General features: G+C 39.0%; 1 protein-coding gene across 1 annotated transcript in view; it reads right to left on the reverse strand.

Annotated features, from left to right (window-relative positions):
* The window catches only part of PPIL2 (peptidylprolyl isomerase like 2), a 73064-nt gene that overhangs the window by 38511 nt on the left and 11319 nt on the right, over positions 1-23234 (reverse strand). Inside the window, exons 6-12 of the mRNA XM_068412530.1 lie at positions 18506-18557; positions 16209-16300; positions 15403-15492; positions 6080-6155; positions 4516-4676; positions 2894-2969; positions 1561-1667 (exon numbers count right to left, since the gene is read on the reverse strand). Of these exons, the coding sequence (XP_068268631.1) occupies positions 1561-1667; positions 2894-2969; positions 4516-4676; positions 6080-6155; positions 15403-15492; positions 16209-16300; positions 18506-18557 (654 nt within the window). The remainder of the gene's footprint in view (positions 1-1560; positions 1668-2893; positions 2970-4515; positions 4677-6079; positions 6156-15402; positions 15493-16208; positions 16301-18505; positions 18558-23234) is intronic.

Below are 23234 nucleotides of genomic sequence, written 5' to 3' on the forward strand. Positions count from 1 at the left end.
GAAGCAGTGTGTGAGAAAGGGAGCTAAATAGGAATTCATCTGGAAAAAAGGAAACACAATGGATATCATACAGGAAGTTTATAATGGGCAATTGAGACTGGGTCCTCAGGACTGAGTGACACTGCTCACACATGTGACCAAAAAACCCACGCTGGTAAGAATAGCTGCAGTCAGCCTGCGTTAGCCCGGAGCCAGTTTGAGAACATATGGCAACACAAATGATTCAATGCAATCTGCTCATTCTGCTGCTTCCCCCAAATATTGCTATACTAACATCCTCTGCTTTTTGCCTTATTGCATAGTGTTACTATTTAAGAGCATGGAAAACACCTGTAGGGATGACAGGGACCTACAGAATTACTAGCACGGTAGGCTGCTGTGGAGATTCTCATACTGTTTCCATAGATCAACTTGAGATGTTTACACATATCTTGCTCCTTATTTGTGTGAGAAAAAGGAAGAGATGGGAAAGCTAGCAGGCTTGTCCTGTTTGCTCCTTTTTCTTTCTCCCAGGCAAAAAAGGATGCATTCTCCCAGTGCACCTCTGGATTTCACCCAGGCACCCCAGCTCCTAGCCAGCACCACTGTCCTTAAATTCTGTGAGGGTCACAACAAACAGAAGTTTTACCATTTAAATCCCTATTCACATCCTTCAACTTCCTAAAACATCTACCTTCAGGCCTATAATCTCCTGAGATAAAAATCTCAATAAACAACGGAAGGTTTGGGCTTTTTACATTGAAAACTTTTTTCCTTTTATAGATGTAGTTGTACAAATAAATAAGCAAGCACACTAGCAAGCCATGACGTCCGAGACATCAGTGTCGCCACAACTCATCCGTCTGTCATAAGTCTTGCCATGTTTATTATTTTAAGAGTCACAGATTTCCCCCAGAATCAGACTGTATTGACTATAAAAATCTCTAGTCTGTTGTTTTTTAAAATAAACGTCTACTTCTTAATGGCAAAGGGAAGATGTTTGAAAACTTAAGCCTTAAGAACTGAGACAGCAGGAAGTAAAAAACATATTCTAAGGTTTTCATTTAGGTTTGTTCTGTAAAGGTCAGGATTTAGAAGCAAATCTAACCACTTTGGGGATCTTAACTACATGTACTCGGGCTGACAGACTGCTCTCAGTTTCACTGAGGTTCTTTTCCTGGTTCTGCCAGTAACCTGCTGGGTAACCTTGGGTTATTCTTTCTTCTTTGTGCTCTTCCTTCTTTTTTCTCTCTACCTTCCTTGTCACTGTTTGGGTCACTATAATCCTGACCCTTTGAAGCTCTAAACATGTACCTTGACATGTAGTAAGTAGTCCACTAAACGGTATGTGACTACTCACAGAGAACATTTATACATGTAGTAATATAATATATAAAATAATACATACACATTTTACAATGAAGTTTTGTGTATGTACGAAAATACACCAAAACAACTGAAAGCTAGTTATTTATCTGTATCTATTATAACTATACACTATTCCTTTCTTTGGACATTGCCATTGCCAGCTCCTCGTCTGTTTATTATCTAGAGAGATTCATCTTATGAAGCACACGGTACCATATCACAGTGCAGCTCCAAGTTCAGGTCTCCTTTATTAGTGTGAAGTCGCACATAGCCCTTCTTCTTCACGTAACTGTATCTCACAACATCTTCGTCAATAGCAGCTGTATCAAAGCAAAAGACAATAATTAGCTCTCTGGAAGCGTATTCATTGATCTTTAGAAATCATCAGAAAACAAACTGCTACATTCTACTGTCTGACCTCTTCCCCTTGGGTACTGGGTCTTCAAGGACTGTACTCTGCAATTTATCTATGATAACCTCACATTAATCTCTGTGCAAAACACTTTCCATTACAGAAAACCACCAACTCCTCAAGAGCCAACAACGTCATCTATATTTTTAAATCACAGAAGCATTCAATATTGCAAACTATAATTTTCAAGTAATGTCTACGAATCACGAACATTACTTTGAAACCAAATTTTTTCTTGTCAAACTTGGAAGCCAAGCAGGTAGTCATCAGTCAACCACAAATTGCTGACATATGAGGACCTACCCAGTTCTGAAAACAAATGAAGCTGTTACTGGAAACATTACTGGAAAGTCAAACCGAACGATCAATCTAGGATGTTTCCACTTCCGTTTTGTCAAAATGTCCAGTTATTCAGGTATTTTCAACACTCAAAGAGTCACCTGCAAATCATTGTAATCCACAAAGTAAAGCAACTGAACTTGGTAAACGTCGTTTTAGCACCATATTTAATCTTTGTCTAAGTGTGTGACATACTTCTAAATTCTAGTGCCAAAAGCCAGACCTTTCTCTTCAACTGGGAATACTGATCGCTCAGCTATCTAATCAATATGCAAATTAAATAAATTCTATACACTTGTGTTTAGGCTGGAGAATGAAAGAAAAACTTTAATTGTACTTTTGTGTGCAACTAAATTGCATTTTTGTGTAACTTTGAAAAGCAGTAAATCAAGTTATCTCCACAAAATTTGCTGTCATTCTAACCAATACCGGGTTAGGCCAAAAATGTAGTAAAGATTTTGTATGCTACTTTAGGAGAGATTATACTTCATTCTTAACTTACATAAGTGGATATCCCATTTTGTGGTCCCCAGGCATAGAAAATACCTCATTAATTTCAGTTCAACATAAGCAACTGCCATTCAAAGCCAAAGCTAATTCATAATTGCTCCACTATTTTCAGAATGAGCTCACTGGAAAGTAAGGATATATCTGCTCAGGGAATACATTTCCATGGCATCAGTACTGACCAATTATCAATGCATTCCTTCAGTTCTCATAAATGTATGCGTGCTAGGGAGCACACTTTAAAACTGGAAAGCAAATGAACAGCTTGTAGCTAGGTAGTTCTGGTACCTGCTTCGTGGGTAGTTTCAGGCACCATTGCAGTGGAGGTAAAGGAAGCACTTACTGCTCCAGTGGAATAGTGAGCCTGTTCACAGAGGAAAAAGCAAGAGAAAAAGACATTAGATCTTAGAATTCATCTACGAAAGATACTATATAAGCATGAGCAACACACAAATGTCATCCTTCTGAAGACAGACTTTCCGCTCTAGCTCCTATAGAAAGAAACAAATGCATGATGCAGCGATAATTCTCCATCTGTTACCCATAACATTTGCTTTGATGAAGTTCCAGTTAAGGCTGCCCATGCGCTGAGCTGAAGGGTCTTACTGCTTCAACTACAGTTTAATACATCATTATGCAAAGATTCTATTATCAGAATTTATTTGTATGTGCACAGGTGGAGATATGAAAGGAGTACTGCTGGCAAGACATCTGTAAAACTCTCCAACGTTGCTGAGTAAGTGGAAGGAAAATCCAGTGAACCACAGAGATACTGCGGAGGAAAGCAAACCACCTCCCCTCCCACACACGGCCCTTGTGCGTGCAGAGGTACTGTCCCATGGTTCCCAACGTCTATTTTGAGCTTTGTAATTCTCCTGCAGAAAGGAAATGTGAACGTCACACATGGATTTTGTAGTAAACTACAAAGATCTAATAAATCCAGCGGCTCTGGGGCAATGCCTGTAAAGAATAAGGTCAGGCCAACACTCTATCCATAAGGTTACACTGCATCCTATGCAAGTTTACAGTCATGTCCATCCACATCATTAGCTGACAATCTGACTCTCCAACATGTGTAAAGGTCATCGTTGTCTCTCACCCCTTTTTTTTCCTCCCTACATCTTTTGTTTTCTTATAACACTATGATGTCCTGAAAAAGGGGTAAATGTGATCCTTCTCCTTGGTGACGTACGCTCCCTAATCTGTCACTAAGCCTCCTCTTTAAAAGCCATATGCTGCATTGCTATTTGTTTTCGTGTAAGTGTAATCAAAGCACAAAGACACATACATCCCAGAAGTATTAAAGGAAAGAAGAATACTCGGTCTTGCCCATTTCAAACAGTCTTTGATGTAGGAAATCTAGATGCAGATGAATTGCTTCTCTTGACAACCATGAACACACAGTAACATGCACCTGGAAGAACATCCTTTAAAATATTCCACTAAAACCCCTGCATTCCAGTGGAAAAAAAATGGAGAAGCAGCTGTGGATGATTTATATATTTGCCCACACCAGAAATTATTCACTTGCACTGCCCTTAAGGTGTGTTCTCTCTGCCAATAACTGCAGGAAGCAATGATAAATTCGAAGCAAGAGATTACAACCTGGGAAAAAAGGTTCTGCCAACATATACATCATAACCACATCATAAAGATTCTTCCTTCTTATTGTGCTCCATTTCTAAAATGTTTAGGTTCATTTACAAAGAGAAACTCACTGACACACAGAATGTACTTCTAAAGAATCCCAATATGATTCTTATAGTCTCATCTATGACAAATTTCCATGTAACAGAAAACATATGGGGTAGTGTCTGTTTATACTGCAATATGGCCCCAAAGCTGAAAAACATCTATTACCATTCTTGAAGAAGTCAATCAGTGCCAAACTACAAATTAAGTCAACTTACTGCATTCAGCTTATCCACTTTCTTCTTCTCAGGAGCCTTCATAGTAGCTGCTAGAATATCATCGCCTTTGAATTCCTTATAAAGCTCCAGTAAAGTCTCTCGGGTCTCTGTATTTGTATTTTTCAAATAGTAAGATGGATCTAATTTTGCTTTTTCTTCATCTAGACAAGACAAAGTTAAATCATACACAGTTAAAAGAAAAATTCTATTTGTTCCCCTTCAGTATATTACATATCTAGTTACACAAAAATCTTCCAGATACTTCCACTTTTTTTTTTTTAAATAAAAAGGTCTAGTAACTATATTTATTCCTGCAGAAATAGTAACAAATAGCAATGCACAACACTAACGACAGTGTAACTTGAAAAATAGAACAATAAATGCCAATATGATGAAGTCTAACAAAAGAAAAAACTTCAAATCAACTACTGAAAAAATTACTTTGAAACCATTAGAAATTATCTAAGTTCACACAAGTCTTGTAAAATTTTTATAGAAAATAAAGACAAGATACAGTTGGGTACAATATAAACTTCTGTCTTTTGCCTCCTCACTGACTGTCCAGGCCTGTGATGCAAAAATCCCAAGATCAAATCTTTAATGGGATACCAGGGGGAGGAGGCTGGTGGACTGGACTGGAGAATTTTCTTTTTTTAATTTCATTTTTTTATTTTTACAAGTTTCACTTGTTCTCTGTCTTGGTATGCCTGCTATCTGCTGGATATTAAATATTCCATCTCTGAGATAATACCCACATATTTTTAGTGGGTGAATAGAAAGAGATGCTTGCTTGCAGAACTAGTAGCTTTAAAAAAGAGATAAGCATAATAAGACCCAGAAAAACACACCATGCTTAGAATCAGCAGTTAGACTTCATTAGAAACAGTTCTAAAGGAAACCACAAGGGCAAAGGAGAGAAATTTTTTCCTTCAGCAATTTAATATTAGCAGATATTACTAAGCATATAGCTGTCAAGAATCACAAAAGAACTGAGAAGCAAATATCTTAGTTGTGATGTCTAGAAAGAAAAAAAAAGGCATTTTATTTTTTATTATTAAAATAATTTTGTGACTATTTTAGAAAAATCTACATCAATCTTTAACTTGGAAGATGTCCACTGTTATCCAGACAGATGGGCAATACATTGTTGATACACATGAAAGACAGCCTAGCAGACAAGTATCAGAAGACATAGGTTTCCTTGTCTTGGTTCTGGTACAAGGCTGATGAACCTTTTGGCAAATTATTTTTCCTCCTCTTCTCACTTCTCTCTCATCTACCTACTCTTAAACAATATGGAAAGCTTTCCGTGTTTGCACAGCACTCAACAGAGACAGTTAATGATTTCTCAAAGAATCATGTCTTTGCTTCAAAATTTGTTAACACCATTTGATGTGTAAGGGACAGTTTCAACAAGTTATTCATGGTTCCAAGAAGCTTTCAAAGTTACCACTAGCCACTGAGTGATGTTCATCCAGAAAACAGCGTCAATTCCATAACATCGTCTTTAGAATTTGCGTATTTGGGTTGGTGTTTTCTCAATCTACCTTCAATTCATCCTTACCTGGATCAATTACTTTTATGTTGTTCTTAACATGAAAGAAGTTCGAGACATTGAACTTATCCAGGTTTGTTGGATCCTGAAAATAATAATTAAAAAAAACAAATATCAGAGAGCTTGGTAGGCACCGATTCCGTGCAACAGACTAGTTTGAAGGGCAGACACCACCATAAATAAACGAATAGGGAGAGACAGAGTAACTTCCATACTCCCCAAACCACAGAAAGATGAAAAAAAGATAAAGCAATCAACCCCAACTGACATCAGTAATGAGCTTCTTCACAACAGGCTCCTTAGGGATCTGGAATTTAGTCCCACACATAACATTACTCATATTTTGCCTACAAAAGTTACTAATAGAAATAAGCTGAGTCTACCCTATCCTAGTGAGAAGAAAGAATGATGAGCTACAATCCCCTGATTCTTTCCTTTGTTCTGTGGTTTGGTCTAAGATCTATGTAAATTCACATTAGCTATCTCCTATTTATAACAGTGTGCCTGATTTGCACACTTTCTGTGAACTTTTGTAATGCATTTCAAAATACAAATAAACCTCAGAGCAAGTCTTTGCAGTCAGAACTGTTTTGATTTGTTGGTTTTTTTTTAATAGTGAAATCTGTGCTTACAGAATTATGTTTAAAAATAAAAAAAGGCAACAAAAAGTGGTATTATGAAAACACTATTGAATGACCTCTCAAGGAAAACAGCAAACATACACAGTTCATTAACTGTGAGTCTTTATACTATCTCTAGGCAACTTTCTGCTTAACTTTGACCTTTTGTTAGAGAGAGTGAGACAAGGAATGCCTACTGGTGATCTAGGTTACATTATACTATTATTAAACAGTCCTTAATCCTCTTCTTACAATGACTTCAAGGTTTTCTCTTCAAGCTCCTCTGCAGCACAGAAAGGTCAAAACATCAGCCCAGGACACCCAGTCGTTTCTGGATATTCTCTCTTAGAGAAAACAATTCAAAATCTAAACCACTAAAATATCTTAACAATATGCAATAGTTTCAAGGATAAAATAATGCAACATATTATGCAAAAAACTATGACAGTGACATGAATAGTATTATCCCAAATAAATTTAACAAAGCTTCTCAGGCCACCACTGTTGGTAAGAAGTTCTGACAATTCCATCTCTGCTAAAAGTAATGATTAATACAAGCAGAGCTGGTAGCTCCATCACTTATTAAATGATCTAATTATGCCTTTCATTCATCCCTGAAATGGTACGCTTCCACCAGGGATTGCATTTTTAGTTTTACTGCTAGTAGTAAAACCAACATACATTTATGAAATCAAGCTGTGTAATTCTGCACCCTAATGATGACCTCCTGGCTTTCTGCTGTCCCATTTCCCAACCACCACCCAATGTAATAATTTTCTATTGTTTCCTGCCCCACTATACCCCTCCGATAGATCTTCATGAAGACATGGACTGCCAAAAAAAAAAAAAAAAAAAATTTTATCTTTAAGATCTTGCATTAGAAACAGATCATCTTTAAATAAAACTACCAAGGAATAGGACATTTGGACCTGTTTTTTCACCATTTTTGTATACTCTGACACCGGCACTCAGATGTATTTATTATTTATTACCTCACACACATATTTACGTATGTATGAGTAGAGATAATTTCAGCCTTGCTGTGTGACAGTCAACAAGATGCATGGAGAAAGTCTGGAGAAAGGGCTCAGTATGTTTCCAGAAGACACAGGTTGCCTCCTCCCAAACACTTTTCAGTAATCACGAGCTCCAGCTTTCCCAGACAGAAATCCTCACTTTGTACATAAATGTACCACCTCGAAAGGTGAAGGAAGTAAGACTGCTTACCCTTTTCCAGGAAAGGAAAACAAATAATCTGTGTATTAACAGAGACAAATGGATTTATAGCAATCCACATGTCTGTGGTTCGTGGCAAAGCTGAAGGGCAAGACTGACTCCTGAAACCGACTTTTCATGGACGGGAGGGAGGGCAGGAGACAGCAGTAAAGATGAACCAGAAAACACCTTCACTATATTCCTCTAAATAAAGCTTCTTGATTTACTGATTTATTAATTGTTTAAAAATAAATAAAAGGGCATCACAACTGCCAGTGCCTTATGAAACGAACTGTTTTGGGGTCAGGGTATCACAAATCAGATTAGTTCAAACTGTTTCACAGCCACAGTTCATTCAAAAATTTACCTGGCTTAACCAGCCTAATTGCAGGCATTGAGCAATTCCAGCAAAAATGCTTACAGTCTCCTTCCCTGCAAGGGATTTCTCAGGGCTCTCTAAATTGCTGCTAACTTGCCCATAGGCACCGCACCCATTATGGTGTGAAGGACAGCAGAGGCCACAGGGCAGCTCCCTCTCCTTGCAGACCACAGCCATCCATCTGCTTTCTGAGAGACCCAAGACAACCCCAAACCCCAGAACTGAGACCAAGGTCCTCTGCACAAGGTCCTTCATCACATTCAGATGGGCCATTTATTCAAATGGAAGCCTTGACAAAGGTTTGATTTACAGTGTTTTCCCTTGTGTTCCTGGTTCTGCAAAGCAGGAGTCTCAAGTCTCACCATGCATCGAGAAGGCAGACAACCCATGCACCTACTCCAAAACCAGTTTCCCTCTGTCAGTGGAAAAAACCCTCAAAAATGGTTCCTCAAGTTGAAATTTGAGTGTCGCCTTACACAGGACACCTAGGACAAGTGGTCGACAGGTTGACTCCTCCCTCTCAAATACAGCATCATGATACACTAGGAGAAGTTTGATTAGAATTAGTTTGATTAGAATTAGACAAACACGCATACTAAGTGTGACAGTACCGCAGTGAATATTAACTTAAACTTCCTCTCATTGCATCCACAACAGTTCCTGGGCACAGAATCACAGCAGTACAACCAAGACACAGCAGGGACAGGCAGACGGACATACCCACATCATCAAAGCCTTGAGCTCTAATGAATTAACGGCCACTCCTGGTCAGAGAAAGGCTGGACTCCCATTCCTGTTAAGATTAAGGCCTAAAGCCCAAAGGCCTAAAGAAATAAGTTCTGTGTAAGCACACAGAAACCAGAAAGGAAGATGAACCATGAAGAGTAAACTGTCCTACTTTTGTTTGTCTTAGCATGTTTAAAAATATGTATTCAAATTACCATGGGTAGCAGTCTCAGGGTCTTTCTTATTAAGGTTACAAACTATAAACTAAAGTTTAGCAAATTACTAACACAGATACAGACTTCAAAGGGTTGCTACCTATCACGACTATTAAAAATCTCTTATTTGATGTTTTCCTGAAAGCTGAGCTCTGAAAACAATTAATCTCAAGTTTTATTCCACTTTTTTTTCCCCTATTGTTTTCCTGTTTCACCTACTTGGGGAAACAGCTTAAACTCCGTTAATCTTAAGCACCATACACACAACCGCCCACAAGAGCGGGTTAAAACCAGTGCAGTTTTAGACCGTGTGATTTCTTTGAGGCCTGGTTCCTCTCTTTGGTTGGCCATGCTGCATCCCTAATTATCTTCAGGACTGTTACCTTCATACGCCAACCACATCCCAACACGCCACTTCTTTACCAGCCACTCTCCACATGTGTTGGTGCAGGATTCGCCCTCAAAGAGCCCTCACCCACCACCGAGAGGAAATCTGCTCTGACCTTCTGTCACACAACGAGCGGACGAGAAATAGCTGAGGAGTGAAATATCAATTAACAGTGTGCAGCTCAGCTACCTCCAACTTAGCTCATTAGTTATGCTTCCTGCCACAAATGCCAATGGTGTTTACCAGCTTGTCGGGAACCATGTCTTGTCCACGGCTGGTTAGGTTGTACAGAAACAATAAAATTGACATAAGGAAGCACATTACAGTATGAGCCTTTTTTTTCCTTTAACGGCAGCAAACCTGTTTGCATTCTACCTACTTTTTTTTTTTTTTGTCTATTTGTTCTCCCAGGAACCCCCCTCCATTTCTGTGGTGCAAAGCAGATGCATTTGTTAGCGTGCATCTATCAGGGAATGCTCTCAGCAGGCTGTCGTCAGAGGACTGTGCCTATTTCCACTGGCACAACAGGCTTGGGGGGGGTTTATTGCAATTCTTCCAGCTAAGAGGAACAGACCACCTCTGCCTCTGCTTTACCTGCAAGCACTGCCATTGAGCAGAGCCACACTTCTCACTAACTCCCCTCCCCTGCCAGCACACAGCCCAGCAATAGCTTTGAGGAGTTTCCAAGAGCAGGAATAATTTCTTCTGTACCTTCATAAATTTGAGAGCCGTAGTTTCTGGTTTGCGAACAGAGACACGGTAGAGGATGAAGAATTGACGGGGCTAAAGGGGAAATTGTTCTCATTTTCTCTGAACACTTCCTACCAAATGGGACGTGAAAGCAGGGTATCACAGCATTCTTACTTAGCTCTCCTCAGGACCCTCTCACACTTACTGTGATGGGAAGGAGTCCACAGGGCTGTCAGAGCCCACCACCATGTAAGCAAGGCACTGCCTGATCCCGTTCCTCTCTGTGCATTTTGAGCTGGAGCAGACACTTGCTTTAGCCTGCCCACTGTTACACGAGGGACTCCAGATTACACTTATTTATGTGCTTGCTATTAAGTTCCACATCATTACACAAAGAATAGTCTGCAAAATATAAGACTGAAACACGGAATTCACAGTAACACTAATTAATAATAATTTCTACCAGACTGTTTTGACCAGATTTTGTCACAAAGATTAAATGCTGGACAGCAGACCTTGAGATCTAACACTGAATTACACTCCCAAAAAACTTACTTGGATGATTACTTCAAATTAGGTTAAACAAGGTTAGTCATTTAGATTGAAAACTAGCTGAAAACCTGTAAAACACCAGACTGAAAGGACCACCTAGTTGTCAGTCAAATGCAATCTTATTATGTTAAAACTCTTCCAAAGCTATACTGAATCCTACCTTTAAAACAATTGCAAAGTGAAATGATGAACAGCAATGTACCAGAATGGGAAGCAGAAAAGGGAGGTAAGAACACTGCAAACAAGCTTCAACAATACCAGCCTTCCTATTACAGATACCCTAAAGTGCTTTACATCGTACCTTACCCATTAAGTATAACTAATAAATCTTGAAGTACTTGAGCTGTCTGTCAGCTGGAAGAAGCACATTCATGACATTTGCAAGGGATGCTAAGTTAGGCTGAGCTGATCATCATTAAAGGTAAAAGAATACAAGTGGGTTTAGAGTTATGAGAATAGACAAAATACAACAGCAATATTCCATTTAGAAGAGATACAAACCAGAACAGTTGAGAGAAAAATTATCTGAAATAATGACAAACTGTAAGGAGAGAGAAACTTGTTAAAAAGTAACACCTGCGCTGTGGAAGATGGAAAGCTTGACTTGAGTTTGTGGCAAGATCATGCAGCTAACAAAAGGAAATTTCAACTTGGGGGTAAAGAGCTACAGTCTAAAAAATCCAGTCATACTAAGACTGCTGGTGTCTAGGAACGGTTTTATGTGCAATAATATCATGTGTATTTCTGTCATTATCAGGGAGATACTAAACCATAATCCATGACACCTTTTGCCTGAATAACCACATTCCAGTTTTGGTAATATATCCTGCACACCAGGATATGGTATTATTCTTTACCTCCTGCCCTGAGGGGCTGGATAGTATCGCCATATGTTGATGAAAAACTGCCATGCTCTACCCCAGTACATTTGCATTTCAACAGGGGAAAAAAAAAGCAATTTCTGTATACGTAAGTGCAGGAAGCACAGTGGGTTCCTTTACAAAGAGGAGCACATCATAGATCTAAGCTAGCGTTATTAACAACTCAAGTTGTGACTTCGCTTTTTTTAGTTTCAAATCCAAAATAATTTGTCCTTTTTGACAAGTGAACTTAATAGCAATAGGACAGAAATAACTATCACTAAAAACAAAGCTACCAGCTGAGATGGTACTCACCAGAAAAGATAATAGGGATGGATTATGATTAGTGTTTGAATAATGTTTAGCACCGAGAACAGAACAAAGGATTTTATGCAATTCTCTCTCTTCTGGAAAGAGCAAATTTTGTTGTTTTTAATTATATACATTAGGAGAGAGAGGTCAAGTTCGAGGTCAACTGCTATTCTGGTAAAAGTACATCCCTAGCAGCTGTAGGACTGCCCTTTATGTACCAATACGGAAAAATGTGATCATACAAATAACCTGTAAACATACATTACTCAAATTTTCCATTTATCATGTTGTATTTCACTACCAAACACAGGTACCCCATCTGCTTCCTAGGACATTCAGAGTCAGCCTCTGGAAATGCTATTTTCTATTGATAAACACAGCTATTACAGACAGTCCTATTCAGCTGTTATTTGCAAAGCAAAGAATGTTTTTTATAACAACTTCCTTTATATCTACCTTTTTGCCAAACAGCAGGGTCAGTGTTACCAACTCACTCTCAATCCCAGCTCTCTCAGATACCACAGTACTCAATCTATACAAGGGAATGGGAAAACAACAAAGTGACAAATTTCAACACAGAATTGAAAGGTTTTTAAGAGAAGCGGGATTTGGGATAGAGCTCTAGAGCCACAAACTGAAACACAACAGATTGCAGTCACAAACCCTGGCTGAGAAGCAAAGCCACAGGTGGTAGAGCTTGGCAGTGTGAAGCCACTGTGCTGCCTGCAGTCTTGTCAATAAGACAGCTTATAGAGGAGACATTGGTCTGTCTTTTAACAACCTACATGAAGAAAATGCTACGAGAAAATAACAACAGATTCCTATACCACATATACACAAGCAATTGTAATACCCAGGCTAGTCATACCACTTTAGGTTGCATTCTGGGCTCAACAAAGCAAGTCAGGGTAGGGCAGCATTTGAATAGGAGAAATCAAGGTGTACTTGCAAGTTTGCAGCGGGTGTTGTGCAGTGCATTAAATGGCTCACTCTTCTCATTCAACACCCCAAAGCCATTTTAGCCTGTTTGTGGAAAATTCTCTTTTGAAAAAAATATTTTAAAACTAATTGGGTGAAGGGTCAATCTTTAGCTGGTTAACAGCATATTCAGATGGTCAAAATCTCTTCCAGTCCAATCCCAAGATGGGGGTAGCTGTGCTATTTCTGAACTTATACGAGAAGAGTATACCACAAGATTGTACACTACAGAAGTTCAGTTAACACCAACCCATAATGAGTTGTTTACTTAAGAGGAAATCTACTCACGCATTACAAATGTCATCCTAAATGGCCGTGAGAGGTACAGGCAATGTATGGCTGTGACCTCCAGGCAGCTGGCAGGATGACTGTACCAGTGACTCAACAAGTACCATAATCTACTTAGTTTCTGTTAACGGACATATTCCTTCAAGCAAGATAGAAAACCAACAGGTCAAGAACAGAATGAAGATGAAAAATACTGATAAAAATCCACATAGGGAACATCTAAATTGCTAGCTATTGCATTTTGAGATTTAGGGGACTATAGCATCCATTTGCTTTTATGAAAAATTAAAGCTACGCATGTAACAGGAACACACTCTTTATACATACATTCAATTCCAAACCTACGAAACATACCAAAATACTTTCAAATGACTGCACATTTCAATTATTTGTTAAAAGTAATTTGGTTTTCCATCCTGATGCACAGGAACATTTTTAGTCACTCATGTTGTCACTTTTTACTATTCCAAATCCATTAGCAACTATGCAGTTACATTCAAATAACATTCTGTTGGGAGCTTTCAATCTGAAAAATCTACTTTTTTTGCTTCCATTGGATTAAAAACATTTTACTTTGTTGCATTAGCTTGAACAGCCATAAGCCCAAAGAAAGAGAGGAATAGAAGGAGTAGGGAAGAATGGATACATTTCATTTAAATTTAGACATTAAAGGTCCTTTCCATCCAAAACGATTCTATGATTCTATATATTAAACATATTTTTCTATTCCAATTAGGCTGTACTAGTCTTGGCTAGTGCCAATTAACTGTTCATGAAATGCATACTAACTCATGACTCCAATAATAATGATCCTTGAATAATTTTTCCCCTATTTTGAAATCAAGCAAGCTTAAAAATGTCTGCTTTAAACAAAAGTTCTAGATCTTTTGATACTAAACTTCATCTGTAAATAAGTATCTTTTACACTCTGAAATTTACAATGTGGTTTTAATTTGGGTTTTAATTCTGTTAAAATCAGTAAAAGACCAACACTGGTATCTATTCAGAAGAAAACCATTATAGGCAAACACTTAAAGAAATTCCTCTGGTTGGCTGCTTATTTTACTCTACATTTAGAGAAACATTCTATAAAAAATGCTTTTCTTAAGCTTTGACTCTTTTAGGCATCTTCAAAGAGTAAGATGGACAATCAACTTCAGTCTTAATGTAACAGGATGACTTCCTAAAAGTTTATATACTTTACATTCTAAAAAATGTTTCTTTTGATGACATGGACCACACACTGTTGGCTTTCTGGAGCTGAAGATGATTCTGGACATACCTTTCCCTTTCCTCTACCCAGTCTTCTCCCAATGCACTTCTGTTAAGTCTCACAATAAATCAGAGGTGTCACAGCAATTTTTCAGGTAAGATGATTTAACAGAAAAAAAATACCAAAATCTTATGTGTAGTTTCATATCTAAAACTTACAATTATGCACAAGATCTTATATTTAGTTGCATACAGTGAAATAGCGAGCAACTGCAAATACAGAATCACAGAATGGTTGGGGTTGGAAGGGGTCTCTGGAGATCATCTAGTCCAACCCCCTGCCAAAGCAGGTTCACCTAGAGCAGGCTGTACAGGGTCACATACAGGAGGGTTTTGAATATCTCCAGAGAAGGAGACTCCACAATCTCCTTGGGCAGCCTGTTCCATTGCTCTGTCACCCTCAAAGTAAAGAAGTTTTTCCTTTCAGATGGAACTTCCCGTGTTTCAGTTTGTGCCTGTTGCTCCTTGTCCTGTTGCTGGGCACCACGAGAAGAGTGGTTTGTCAAAATTCACCTTTTTACATGGCATCCTTGACTTTTTCTGTGTAGCTTTTTTTTTTCCTCTTTCCATTTACAAAGTTGAACCATCTGCCTATCTACAAGGTACACAATAATCACTAGATATTTGTCAAGCTCTAAGTTACATGGCATCTTTGTGGCTCATCTAGATAACAAAGAAAATACAGCAGTTCCCATTCTACCCATCTCCAAGACACACATAGAGACAATGTTTCTGTGTTCAATTACTCTAGATTCCTGCTATAACAGTGTACATAGCAACATCTCATCCTCTGAAAAAAAAGCTGTATTATAAGCCATGTAACAGAGAAAAGTTTACCTGCAGTGTCACAATGTCTTGACGAGTGAAGGGCTCATCCGTCAAAAGATCCTTGTAGCTCTTTGGTTTTATGTTCAGCTGCTCAACTGCCTAACAGCCAGGCAAAAGACAGATATTAAAAACTGGATTCTAATATGTAAATATTACAAGTAAATATGTGATACTAATAAAGCCTTAAAGTACAAATTACAAAGAGAACAATTTCACCCCTCATTCTCAACTGGCAGCTGCAATATTTTCATTGTGTGCTTTAACAGCTGAGAAGCTTTTGTCTCTCATCCCTACAAAACTCGACAGTTTTGTGTGTTTTCATTTTTAAAAAAAAAAAAAAAATGTTCACAAAACACAAATAAAAATGCAGTTCAAGTGTCCATCAAGGCATTCTCTCTGTTCTTTCCCCAGCTCCAGTTAAAATACTCTTTTTTATTCACTGATATCAATAGAAATGAGGCAATTTGTGTTTTGGTGATTAATCTGTATCAGAAAGAAGACAACAGAAAATTTGTCTATTAATTCAACTGAGTAGCATATAAAAGCTACTCATTTTGGTCTACAAGACTCAATGCATGCAGATTAACGTACGAAAAGGTTTTAAAAATATCTTTTAAATCATATTCTAGGGTTGTTCGTATTTTGAAGGCAAAAGCTGGACAACAATTTGTGAAGTCAGTTCATCTCCTTGTACTTCAATTTCCCTGGATGTAAAACAAGAATAAAACTTACCTATTTTTCTAAAGCATTTTGTGATCTTGAATGAAATGCTTCAAGTATAAAATATCAATAATGAAATGCAAGAGAGAACCTACCTCATAGGCAAACACATTTCCAGTTGTCTTGATGGCAACAATATGGGAGTTATTGGTGAATACAGTAAAGAGCACTGGACAGTGGTATTTACCTGATGGAGGGGAAAAAAGTTTAAATTTGGCATGAAGTCCCTGCAACTGTTTTGAAATAGTTAATTTCTGTTATCTCTATGAAGGATATTTACATTAATTTTTAACATAAAGTGTAATTTCACTGTGTATTTAATGGTGTTTTAACTACGCTTTGATTCTTCAGTGCCAAACAGAAAAAATAACACTTAAGAGAATTATAAAGCAAGCAATGAAAATGCAGTTTTGTAATCTACTGCCTTCAATCCCCCAAACACAGAACTTTGTCCAACTTGCTCCATATCTATGAAGTACCACAATATAATTGTTATTGTTGTAATCAAAGCTCTATTGATAGCATGAGCCTGTACCTTGTAACATGCCCAGTGCTCTATTTTCAGTGTTGTTCCAAGGAATAAAAGTTTAGCTTATATCTTACAAAAAAGTTCACAGCAGCTGTTGTGCTTTTAGGAGAGGAGAGCATTTTGTATTCAAACGTGGCAAGCAAAATGCCATTAAATCTGAACACGTTATTCAATAAGGAACCCAGCTTCTGCTCTAATCAAGCTGTGAATTTTCCCAGGAGGGTCAGCATAAATATTAAGCATGTCTGCAACAAGCAAACTGATGGAAGGCAATGTATGAGGAAAAAGAAAAATGTCTGGATGATCTCAGCAGAAAGCAATTAGAAGGTTATTAATACTTGATCAGTTTGCTAAATCTGGGGGTTTGGGTGAGATTTTTGAAATAGGTTGGGCCTATTTGCTTCTTTTTTTTTCCTAATTACCATCTGAAAATCAAAACCAGCAGGGAGACCGCAACAGAGACTGCTCACAGCACCTGCAGAGACAGGAGAGGCAAGCACCTACAGAGTATTTACCGATTAGTGATCAGCCAGAGGGATTCTGACCTCCAGCACACACGTGCGAGTAAAAGCTGAGGACTGTTTCTGTTAATGCCACCAGAGCTGAAGGAAAGCCGTGATCACTAGGGTCTGAAATGCAGGAGAAAGTTCAGAAAGGGATTTCTAGATGTAGCATAAGGGTATGGCCCAACTGATGGATGCAGAAACACGCTGGTAAAATGTGAGGCCTCGCTCCAGCTGCACAAAAAAGGGCAAATCACCGTGTTTTCAGTTCTAGCAAAAGCAGAGCTGCTGAGGGCAACACTTGTTGATCTGGATAGAAGGTACTCAGCTAATGAGGGTCATTAAATGGAAGAAACTGCAATATCTGAAGACCTTTTTTATCATACAGGTGTGAACAGAGAAGATCCTACATACATTAGCAACCATTCGACGTGTTAAGATTTAAAGAAAAGTTTGCTGATAGACAGAAATTCAACATTTTACTCTTCCTCTTTTGTTGCATTTTCCCCTTATCAGTTAATGACACAGCATGCCCCTTTTTAAGGAAAAGGCTTCTAAGGCTGCATGGCTGCCATCATTCCACCCCAGCATTATGAACTGGATTTCTTTAAGGAAAGCACAATATCCAATATCACAGTAAAACCTTGGCCACAGTGACTACTGATCATTTTTTAACACCCTGTTCTTGAGACAGATGGAAGACAAAATGCAGAAGAGATCCATCAGCTAGAGAAAAGACAATGTAGTTCGTGGACTTTGGTAAGACATGGAGACAGACACTCCAGAATTTTATTCCCACCTAATCCTTGCCCCTCTCGTTTCAAGGAAATCATTATCTGTCTTGTAAAAGATGAATTCATCTCCACTCTTCTCTTTTATTCCTAGCATCCTCTCTTAGATGGCAGATTTTATATCTTTAACCCTGCAGAAATAAAACTTGAGGCTGCTGTCTTGTGTGCTGCTATTCATAAAATCCCACATGTTCATTTAAGTCTAATTCATTTTATAAACAAAACATTGCTCAAAACCAAGTGAACAGCAAATATTGCCATAGGCAAGTTAGAAAAAAGATAATGTATTATAGAAATATAGCCTTTTTTTAAATTTTTCCTTGAAGTAAACAGTACCTTACTGCAGTAGCAGCTATAGTAAAGTGAAATTGCTGAATCATTTACAGCTCCCCAATGTAAGGAAAAACAGAAATGGAACTTGTCACTCACAAGAAGCAGTTATTCAAAAAATAAAAACTATAACAGAGAACACAAACTACGTAACTTTACCATGAGTAAGACAAACCAGGATTTATTAAAGCACTCACTAAGGGAAAAAAAAATATCATACAGAAAATGACTGCACTTACCTTCACTGTTTTTAGCAAAATTCAGCTTTATAAGTGATTTGGCATCTAGTTTCTAAAGAAAATGAAGCATTAAAAAAATTAATCACAACAGAATCTAGCCATGGAAATAAAAGGAAACTGTAACATCAGTGTTAGGATTTTAATAGTACATAATTTATTAATAATATAGTGCAAGTTGTCTGAATCATCAGAACCCTGGGAATTTAAGTCATGGACAGTCCACAAAAACAAGGCTCTTCGAGCCTGAGAACTGGGATACGTTTATTTACAGTGTTGTAGTTTGACACAGTACAGTGCTAACCAGAGTCAATAAGCTCGAGAAGTTGCACAACTGTCTTAGCACAAACTGAAAGTGGAGCTTGCATGAACAGCTCAGAGGCAAAGATCACTGCTGCTGATCAGACGTGACAATTCAGAAGGGACCTCTAATGACAGTCATAAAGCCAGCAAACCATTTGGGCAATCAAGCTCGCTACCTTTTCTGAAATAACTGTAATTTTTCTTTTACTTCAGGAAATGTGTAGTGGAGCCCACATGATAACTAGCAACAATGAAGAGAAACAGGCACAAATTCTCCAGAGAGGCACTTGGGGACATGAAGGGAGTCCCAGGAGGGATCCTGGCCCAGTTAATCCCCAAGTAACAATTCTACAGAAGAGAGAACCAAGACGGCAGCCGAGGTCGGGAGGTCCTGCAGGCTGACAAAATGAGGGCAACGTTTTCCAGCTCCAGAGAGGACACCACAAACTAAGCCAGCTCCTGCTCTCCCACGCTTCATCAGAACATCTATGGCATTTTTCTGCTGCCCTCTCTGCAGAGGGGCCTTCTGACACGGGGAGAGAAGAGCTATCGGGCTGGCAAACACTGCTGGATGATCAGGCTGCTCCCTCCCCACAGCCTTCCTTAAGACACAAAAGCTGCAAGCGTACCCAAAATAACTGCGCCTTCAGTAACACGACAGGGCAGGCCCACGTACGCCAGCCATTCCACAGGGTCAGTATGCGATTTGGGCACACCACTGGCACGACGGGGCATACCATGACCGGGGCCACCCCACCAGCACAGCCTGCCAGGATGGGCAGGGCATTCTGTTGGAAACAGAGTCCAGCCCATCAAGCTGCAAGGCTGAGTCAGGATCTCAGATATTAAAAAAAAAACCAAACCCAACAAACTCTTTGATTGTATCAGCTGTCAGACAGTTTCACTGCCAAATTGATCATTAAAAGCACAAGCAGCACAAGCCTTTTAAAAGAAACAATCGGTTCTCTTCTCACAACACGCACCTGAACGGATAAAGGAGGTTTTTATAACCCAGACAGCCCTTTATAAACAGCTACGAGCGGAGATCTGCCAGCCACGGTGCTGATGCTGCTAATTCAATCATTATAGCAAAGAGAGATAACAAAATCATGTGAAACTAAGTCAGCGGGCTTTTTCTGCCTAATCAAAATCGATATTCTTGGTTCAGAGAGTACACGTTATGACAGCGGGACTCATTCGTCTATAGGAAGGCACTTCTCAAATTGTGTTCAGTCAACTAGCAGGCTCATTTGCTGCCAGAAAGGTAACCATCTCTCTAATTTATTAGCAAGAAGAGCAGTAAGGGCTAGTAGGAATAAGATGGGAAGGGAAGAAAGAGGCCAGGTTAGGTTATATTTAGTCAGGTGATGGCAGACCAGTGTTGCTGTTTTTCCTTAAGTGGATTCTCAAAAAAAAACCCCAAAACCCCAACATCTGCACACTGCTGGGGTACAAAGAAAGACAGCAAAGGCAACGGCAGCTTCTGAAATTACCAAGTGAATGCAAAGCTTTACTCATTTATTTATCTTCTAACTAGAACAAAATTGTCAAAGAAGTAGTAGGGGAACAGCAGAGTTGCCAAAATGAACACATGATCCTGGACAGATCTGTTCAACCTAAACAACTTATTAACACAAAGCAGCATCCATCTGTGCACATGTTGTGCAACAGCCCAGAAATTACGTTCCAGAAAAAGCTGCTTTCGAAATACGACTGCTGGAAACATTGGTAATTTGAAGGAAGGCCTTTAAATTATCTTCCTGGCAGACTTGAGCTATCCCCAAAACATATGAGCAGATCATCTTTAAACAAAAATGGAAAGAGTTCCCTAAGAAACAGTTTAGCATGATTTAAGATTCAAGATTTATACCTTGACAGAAATTTAGCAGAAAAGACAGACTAAACTGCTGTACAGATTTTAAAGGTAGTGAAAGCTGCACGATGCTGTTTCATCTGTCAACATATGATGTATCGTTAGAAATGCTGCCAAGTCCTCAGACTCTTACACCATACCCAGGGAAATAGTACAGTATTTCAGGTCACGTTTTTCCATAATATGCAAAAAGGTTAGTTTTCAGCATCAGTTACTCATGGTACATCAGCTGCTCGTGCTGGCATCTGTTCCCCACTGAGACCAGCACTTATATAGTCTTATATGTCAACAGTAAACAAAAAAAAAGAAGTTATTTTCATATAGGAGTTGAAATACATGCACTGCCTGGAGTCTTTTTCCAGGATGAGAACTCTATATTGAAATACTGTATGAACATTATAAACTTCTATTGCCACAAACTGGCCTCCTGTCAAGCTTGTATTGAAGAAGTGACCTTGGCATGTCAGCTCACGCCCTTTGGAGCAGCTCCGCACTTCAGCTCAGCTGGCAACAGCTTCGTGCCCGAGCAGTCCCACACCGTACAAGGGAACCTCCCGCTACTGATAAAGGATGTTATTTATGAAAAGGGATGGAAATGGACTGAGAGTTGTATAAGAGAAAATATGTGGGGGAAATATAATTAGGGCAACATCTCAAAAATATTTTGAGAAGTTGACTAACATGTCTAATGCACGGAAAGACAAAAGGGGGATTTAGTGTTTTGTCAAAGGAAATCTTTGGAGCACCTCAACAGCAAAACCAGGTGATGATCTGCTACAAAGGATTGCCGTGGCCTACAAAGGTAGCTCAGTGCCTGAGACCAGGCTGCAGCATCAGCCGCAGAGGAGGGAGTCCAGTCCGTGTGCCAGGACTTCCAGTAGGTCCAATTTTGAAAGACCTAGATGTTACATCGGAAACTATGAAAGAACACGATATAGAAAACCTGTATCATATTTTTTTTTCCTCTCAAGTTCTTAATTTCATATGAAAATAGGGTTATCTTGTGTGCAGGTGAATCTGCTTTTATTTTTTCCCCATCAAAAATCAAAGCTTTCCAAGCACCATCACACAGTTTGTTGCCATGGAAATGACCATTATGCCACAAACAGGCATCAGTTTTCATGGGAAGAGACAGCAGGAGTGAGAGTCCTAAAATGAGTTAAAGTACTTGTTTTCATGTATTTCTTATTACTAATAAAGCATAAGAGAGCTCAAACATTGCATACACAGCTCAAGTTCAAAACTATTTCCAACCTGAGTTTCCCCAACACACACCTACCATGCGGTTTCAGCCAACCTCCAGTGAAGAAAGCAAGGGAAAAACAATGTTTATTAAAAACACTTGACCTAATTAAAATTCTAAATTCTTAATGAAAATGGAAGACCACAAGCATGTGCCACTTCCCCTAAGCAGAAATAAGAGCTGCATATTCACTTCTAAAAATATTTTATGCAAGAGTACTGGAAAGCAGACACATTTCACGGCATGTAGTGCCAGCTGCTCCACAGCAAGGAAGGGCTAAAAAAACCAAACCCAAACCCCATGCAAGCTCTTTCCTCAGCTGACTCCTCTCTCTCAGGCACGCTTCCACAAAGGCGGCCAAGGCTACTTTTGGCCATGACCTACTTTCTCGCAGCAGTGAGAAGCCCCACCGCCCCGCACGCTCTCATCTGTCAGCTGACAGCACTCGTTCCTGCGGGATCCCAAAGGGCAGCATCCTTTATTGATACCCAAAGCAGAGGTTATTACGACGCGTAGGTTAGTGGGGCACTGTGGCAGCTCGCAGATGAAGCGTGCCGATTGTTTCGAATTAAATCATTCTCTGTCATCGCTGTGCGTCTCATGAAGATATGACCTACAATTCCCCGCGCATCAATTAGTAACACTCTCTGAAACTCTTTGGTCTGTGGCTGCGTGTTCTTCTTGTTAATGAGGCTCTGACCCTGTTGGATACACACCAGCCTGAAAAGCAATCAAAAGGGGCTCATTTGATTCTCTACCCACACTCGGGTAGAGTTGGTGATGTGCGGCAAGAGTTGTATTTGGTAAATACAGACTTTCCTGCTCTACCAATAGCAATTGAGTTAGTGTTAAAATGTTCAACATTTGGGGATGGGACACCCTTCCGAATGGCTGCTGGCAGAAGCACACAATAATCCAGTGAAGCTATTGTGGGGAAAAAATAATGTGTCACGTCTGAACTGGTTGACAACAGGAGGACAAGATCATCCATTGCTGGCATGGTCATCTGGTAGGTTCTCATCCCACCAAAACAAGGAACACAGAGTTACCTCAAATAGAAAAGAAAGCCAAACCAAATACTCATATTAAAACACAATGCTTCCTACCAAGGACCAAATTTAGCTTAACAACAACAAATTATTTTTTTATTAAATTATTTGGTTCCTTTAAAGATGAGACCTGTTACTCTTTGCATACAACTTCACATTTTAAGAAGCCTTCTTACAATTTTCTCTGCTATAAAACCTTTAAGAAATACAGGGATATGAATTAAATGAATAGTATTGGAATAACTCCATGTATAATGTTACTCA

This window comes from Nyctibius grandis, chromosome 14 (assembly GCF_013368605.1).
Source record: "Nyctibius grandis isolate bNycGra1 chromosome 14, bNycGra1.pri, whole genome shotgun sequence".
Taxonomy (NCBI): Eukaryota; Metazoa; Chordata; class Aves; order Nyctibiiformes; family Nyctibiidae; genus Nyctibius; species Nyctibius grandis.